We start from the raw sequence: 6,455 nt of genomic DNA, 5'->3' as shown, positions 1-6,455 counted from the left end.
CTAAGATCCTCTGTAGGGTTGGATTGGTAGATAGATACTGTTTGAATTTGATTTTGTCCTGGATTATTTTATCTTCTCCATCTATGTTGAGATTTTTGCTGATTATAGTAGCCTGGCCTGGCATTTGTTTTCTCTTAGAGTCTGCATGACCTCTGACGAGGCTCTTCTGCCTTTTAGTGTCTCTGTTGAGAAGTTTGGTATAATTCTGATAGGTCTACCTTTGTATGTTACTTGACCCTTTTTCCCTTGTGGCTTTTAACATTCAATCTTTGTTCTGTGCATTTTTTGTTTTAATGATTATGTGATGAGATTTCCTTTTCTGGTCACATTTATTTGGTATTCCATAGGCTTCTTTTATCTGTATGGCCATCTCTTTCTTTAAGTTTGGGAAGTTTTCTTTTATGATTTTGTTGAATATGTTTTCAGGTCATTTGAGCTGGGAATCTTTGTTCTCTTCTATTCCAATTATTCTTAGATTTGGGCTTTCCATTATGTCCTGAATTTCATGGATGTTTGGGTTAGGAATGTTTTACGTTTTGAATTTTCTTTGACAGTTTTGTCAACCTCTTCTATGACATCTTCTACCCCTGAGATTCTCTCTTTTATCTCTTGTATTCTGTTGGTGATGCTTACATCTGTAATTTCTAACCTGTTTCCTAGGTTTTCCACTTCCAGGTTTGCCTCCATTTTGTGTTTTCTTTATTGTTTCTACTTCCATTTATAGGTCTTGGATCACTTCATTCAATTTCTTCACCTATTTGATTGTGCTTTCCTGTATTTCTTTAAGGAATTTATTTGTTTCCTCTTTAAGGGCTTCTATGTGTTAACCTGTATTTCTTTCAGTAAGTTATGTATATCTTCTTTAAAGGACTCTATTTCTTTTTTTTTTTGAGATAGTATTTTAGATCAACGTCTTGATTTTCAGGTGTATTAGTATATTCAGGACTGGCTGTGGTGTGAGAACTGGGTTCTGATGATGGCCATGTATTTTTTGGCTTCCGTTGCTCATGCTCTTGCACTTGCTTCTCAATAACTGGTTATTCCTGGTGTTTGCTGGTCTGTGTTACTCTGTCTGGTGTTTGCCTCTTTTGTCCCTAGATCGTTCAAGGTCTCCTGGTAGGCCTCTGGGCTTGTCTGTAGCAGACCTTCTGTGGGGCCTTACACCTGGGGTATCTTCAGACTGGCAGAGAAGCTACTGATCTGTTGCCTTGGCTGCAGTAGATCTCCTGGGAGGCCTTCTGTTGGGTCTTCAGAGGAGCAGTCAAGCTGTTGTCCTGTGTGAAGCTGTTCTCCAGGGAGGCCTACTGACTGTGGTATCTGTTTCCCTGGGTGCAACAAACCTCCAGGGAGGCTTTCAGTCTGATGGAACAGTTGCCCTATATGCTGTGGAGTCCCTAGGAGGTCTTCAGACTGAGGTGTCAATTGCCCAGTTGTCATATGTACAGAGGAACTCTGGGGATACCATCAAGCTGTGGTGTTTTTAGGAGAGCAGACAAACTGGTGATCAGTTGATCAGTGGCCCTGTGTGCAGTGGATCTCTTGGGATGCCTCAGGCTGTGGTGTCAGATGCCCTGAGTGGAGGTGATCTTCTGGGGTGCCTCCAGCTGTGGTGTCTTCAAGGGAGCAGGCTTTCTGGCAGAAAGGACTGGCCCAAAGGGGCAACTGTCTTCATCTCGATTTGTTTTATTCTCTAAAGAATATGGCCAGAATAACTCTCATCTACTTGACAACCAACTCTTTTACTCTCTAACCAAAGCTAGTTTTCACTCTGTGGAGGGCAGAGAATCTAGAAAGAAATGGAATAGTTCAATTCTGGTGCATGTCTCTTGAATTCTGCCTTTAATGTTTTTGCCTCCTTGTCTACCTCTGCCACCATTTGTCTTCATTGAAAAGGACTCCAGTATCCTTTTCCACATGGAGATATGGCAAAACTCAGCAAGTCAGAAGTGGGAATTTAAATTCCCTAGGAATTTAAAAGGTAACAGTGACTCTCCCAGGAATTTCATTTCTATCAGTGAAGGAAATGCAACAGTGTGAACTTTCTTTTCTGTTTTTCTTTGTCAGTCTACATAAAAACTCTATAACATTTGACCATTAGAATTGACCAGGTACAGTTTGATCTTTTATGTGGCATTACTTTAGGAGCCCATAAAGCTTGTATTTAAATTCAGAGGCACTTATTCCTAGTTGCCTGTGGCTTTTAGGGGCAAGAGGCAAGGAGGGAGTACACCTTAGGATTGAATTTTTGGACTTATTAGTCTTATTCAGCAGTGCCATACATCCTTTATTTTAAGTTGTAAAGCTAAAAGTGGGGCTTTGCAGCTAGGCTAGCATATCAAAAAAAATGTTCCTGTCACAAAATGTCAAGTTCAACATCAATCTAAATGTTACATCAAATACATTTAATCAGGCAAGAGGCTACCTTCTGTTATACATCAGGTTTCTGAAGATTGTTATGAATATCTACATGGGTAAAGGATACATCCTTTTGAGGGTCAAAATTAGTTGAAGTAAATGCAACATATTTCCCTATGGGTAGCAAAGGCCAGAGTCTGATTCTTCTAAGTTATGTTGCTGGTAAGAGTTTACAGGAGCCTATCTCAGGGTCCTTTTAATACCAATTTTGTTCAATTGCAAAAGGCCAAGTAGCTTTTGTCTGTTGTCTAAGCAAAAAGCAGGGGCTAACCTGCCACATTTTATTATTAATTTCTATTTAGTTTTAAGGATTTGGAAGCTTCCACATAGGCACTGATTGTCTTGAATGCCTTCAGGATCTTTAAATTTCAGACATGATGGTTATGTTCTCAAACTTCTTAATTCTAGTGTCATCACAAAACACCAAAGTTCAAAAACCAAGCTAAGGGAAAATTTTTGACTGACTGTGTTTTGGACAGAGTTATGTCTTGGAATTAGACACAAATCAAAATTATGAAGGTTTCTATCAAATACCCAGTCTCTCAAAAGGAATCTGTTTTAGCATTCCTGTCCAGGTATTTATCCTCTCTGGCCCTCCCTCATTTGGAGGACAAATCATATCCAGGTTGAGAAGGTAACAATGAAACTTAAAATCTTATTTTAAACGTCTACACATTTTTAAAATGTGATTTTTCCAATAAAGACACATTTTGAGAAATATTTCATATATCTATGTCAAATAACCTTAACTGTTTATACAGTCCAGCCTAATGTTGATAATGTGGCATGTTCTAGAAGCTGTGGTACAGCAATGGCTTAGATGCAGATTATTAGATAGATATTCATTGACCCATGCTGAGTAATATCACATCCTGGTAAAGACATTGCAAGTTGAAATGTGCTAGCACACCATTCTACTGAGCACCTGGTATAGGAATGAGATGCAGTATATATTGTTTAATCTTGTGATCGTGCTTACTTCAGGCTCAAAGCTGAGGCTTCATGCTGAAGCTCAGCTTCACAAAAGATTAGAATGTAGAACTCTAGTTGTGATCTCTACTGAATACATACTGCCTCTGTACCACAATAAACTTGAAAATGTGGCAGAAAGTTGGCACTGTCTGTAGTATAGGGGTATGTACTTATTTTGTAATAAGAAAGGATTTTTTTTTGGTGTTGTTGGTAACACACCTGTGTATTGGACTTTGTCTTTGCCAGCAGTGTAACATATCTTGAGAACAATAAATATTTAGTATTAGAACTTTCTAGACACTACCTCGTATCTCTTTAGTGGACTTTAGAATCTAACATTTTCTTGAACTAAATCATAATTGTAAGTATAACATCCATTAAGACTGTAGTGTTAGCCGGGCGGTGGTGGTGCATGCCTTTAATCCTAGTACTTGGGAGGCAGAGGCAGGTCAATTTCTGAGTTTGAGACCAGCCTGGTCTACAGAGTGAGTTCCAGGACAGCCAAGGCTATACAGAGAAACCCTGCCTCAAAAAAAACAAAACAAAAAACAAACAAACAAACAAAAAGACTGTAGTGTTACAGATCAGAAAAACTTAGATGTACTATTGAGAGGCTTTGAGGCCTTGCTATGCTAGTCTGACTAATGGTTATAAAAGTAACTAGATTCAGTCTCCAGTTCACTTGATGACATGAGACTCAAATCTTTCTCACATAATCACATGTTTGGTCATTCTGGTGTGACTATTCTCCAAAAAAGATATTGTCTAGCCTGACAAAGACAGTATAGCTGTCTAGTATAGCTATCGACTCCTTACAATGGTTTGAATAGCAATGTCCCCCCAAAGGTTCAGATATTTGAACACTTAGTTCCAAGTAGAGAGTACTGTTGGAGCTTTTGAAAGCATGGCCTTGCTACATACAGAAGTCCATCATTAGTGGTGAGAGGTTTAGAAGGCATGGCCTTGCTACATACAGAAGTCCATCACTGGTGGTGGGATTTGCTATAACCATTCCACTCTCTCTGATTTTTGTTTATGACTGAGGATGTCATCTCTTTCAACATCCTGCCCTGCCACCATGCCTGCTGCTTGCTGCCGTGCTTCTCTACCATTATGGACTCTCATCTCTCAAGAACCATGAGTCAAAGGAAACCGTTTCTTTTTCAGTTGCTCTGGTCATAGTAACTTATCACAAAAATAGAATAGTGACTAATATACCACATCAAACAAAAACACCCTGCTAAAGCTACATTGTGCATTATCTCACAGAAGCCTAGAGATGCTCTGTGCTTTACAGAAAAGGCAAAGCTGTGTCTTTACATGAGCCCCACAGTAATGTCTTCTAACTATATACACTGACATTCTGAATTGTTGGGTGATAGGGCTTATGTAACCTAACCATTCTTAGCTTAGCTTTCTTCTTCTGTATACTGGACCGAATGTGTTACTCATGCTAAGAGCAGCTTAATAATTCAATATTGCATCAGGGAGCTGAGGACGCATCCCAAAGCATAGTCACTGATATGTCTGCCCTTCATTGTAATGATTATTGTGGTTATTATGTTGTAAGTTTATGACTTACATTGTCCTGGTAGGTATTTCTATTTGTGTTATTTCTATTTTTGTCTGAAGCATACAAAAATATAAGTTCTTCCTGTCAGAGGCTTTTGAAACTATTCAGTCTTGGTTTGTTTTTGTCTTCCATTTGATGAACTCTCTTAGTCTTTGTCTTTATTCTGCTTTATCAGCTTCAGGAGAAACTCCCCTTCAATTCAGCAGAGCATTCCATGAGAGGAAAGAGTTCTTAAAAAGAAATTCTGTGAATTTGTTTTTAAAAATGCCCTAGCAATGCTTACACAATTTCAGTTGCATAACTGTTTCGTGATAACTTTCTCTTTCTCCTTTCCCAACACCTAGTACAATTAGAATTTTGTTTTCATATGTGTGAATGTGACAGTTACCTTCAGAAAATGTTCCAGGTCTCCTAAAGTAGGAACATGTTTTGAAAGGCACTTAATCATTTCTGCACCCTTTTATGTCATTTGCTATGAAGAATATGAATATCCCAGTGATCCCTAGGTATTTTTTTCATTGAACATGGCAAAATAAACATGGGCAGGCAGTCATGATTTGTGTGTAGTCCTCAGATGCTATGAGAAATGTAATGGATTTTCATTTCTGCTTAATTTTGCAAAGAGATTTATATAATAGAAATGATTTCTGGTAATGAATTTATTCTCCAAAAAAATGTACACAAAGTGTACATAAAGCATTATTGTGGCAAGTAGATGCTATAGTTTTATTTACAAACTGATACGAATTTATAGATACAGTGGCATTCCTCGTGACTTGAGACATCTAGAGGAGTTCGCTCATTTTTGAGGATGGGTTGACCAATGCTTTTTAACCAAGTGATGTGCAAACTGCATGGTACTTGCTGGGAAGTCAGGACAGTTAAGAGTAAACAATAGTTGCTATTTGTTATTTTCCATTCTGGACTGCACCCTTTATGACACCTTTCAGTTACTCTTGATATTTCATTTTCTGCCTACGCAGGTGAGCTTCTTTTACAAGGCCCCGTGTTTATCAAAGAACCCAGCAACAGCATTTTCCCTGTTGGTTCAGAGGACCAAAAAATAACATTCAATTGTGAAGCAAGAGGCAATCCTTCACCTCATTACAGGTACTGTGGGGAAGGTTGAACATGTAAATAAAATGTGGCAATTGTAATTAGTTTGCTTCAGTACATTCTGCCATGTAAGAAGTGTTAGCTACATGATGCTATAGCTCTGCTGTGCATTCAACAGAAATGATTCCACAAAAATCTCTGAAGGCATCATGTCTGAATTAAAGGAAAAACATCAGAGGGTTTATTAGGTATGTTTCATCTTTTCACTGATTTATGTGTTTAATTTATAAAGTTTAACATTATAAGTTAAGTTATAAAGATATCAAGAACACATTCATTAATGGTGTGAAATTAAGTGGTGTTTAATCCATGTTTTTTCATTGTTGTTTTGTTTTGTTTTTTCTTTGTTTTGGTTTCTTTTCCTTTAAAATTTTTTTTT

The 6,455-nt window shown here is 37.9% G+C and overlaps 1 protein-coding gene across 1 annotated transcript in view; it reads left to right on the top strand.

The window, feature by feature from the left end:
- The window catches only part of Cntn3 (contactin 3), a 369,189-nt gene that overhangs the window by 116,215 nt on the left and 246,519 nt on the right, over positions 1 to 6,455 (top strand). Inside the window, exon 3 of the mRNA XM_031382768.1 lies at positions 5,944 to 6,070. Coding sequence (XP_031238628.1) covers positions 5,944 to 6,070 — 127 coding nt within the window. The remainder of the gene's footprint in view (positions 1 to 5,943; positions 6,071 to 6,455) is intronic.

The sequence above is a fragment of the Mastomys coucha genome, unplaced genomic scaffold (assembly GCF_008632895.1).
Source record: "Mastomys coucha isolate ucsf_1 unplaced genomic scaffold, UCSF_Mcou_1 pScaffold20, whole genome shotgun sequence".
NCBI lineage: Eukaryota > Metazoa > Chordata > Mammalia > Rodentia > Muridae > Mastomys > Mastomys coucha.
This window is presented reverse-complemented; position numbering and strand designations above follow the sequence as displayed.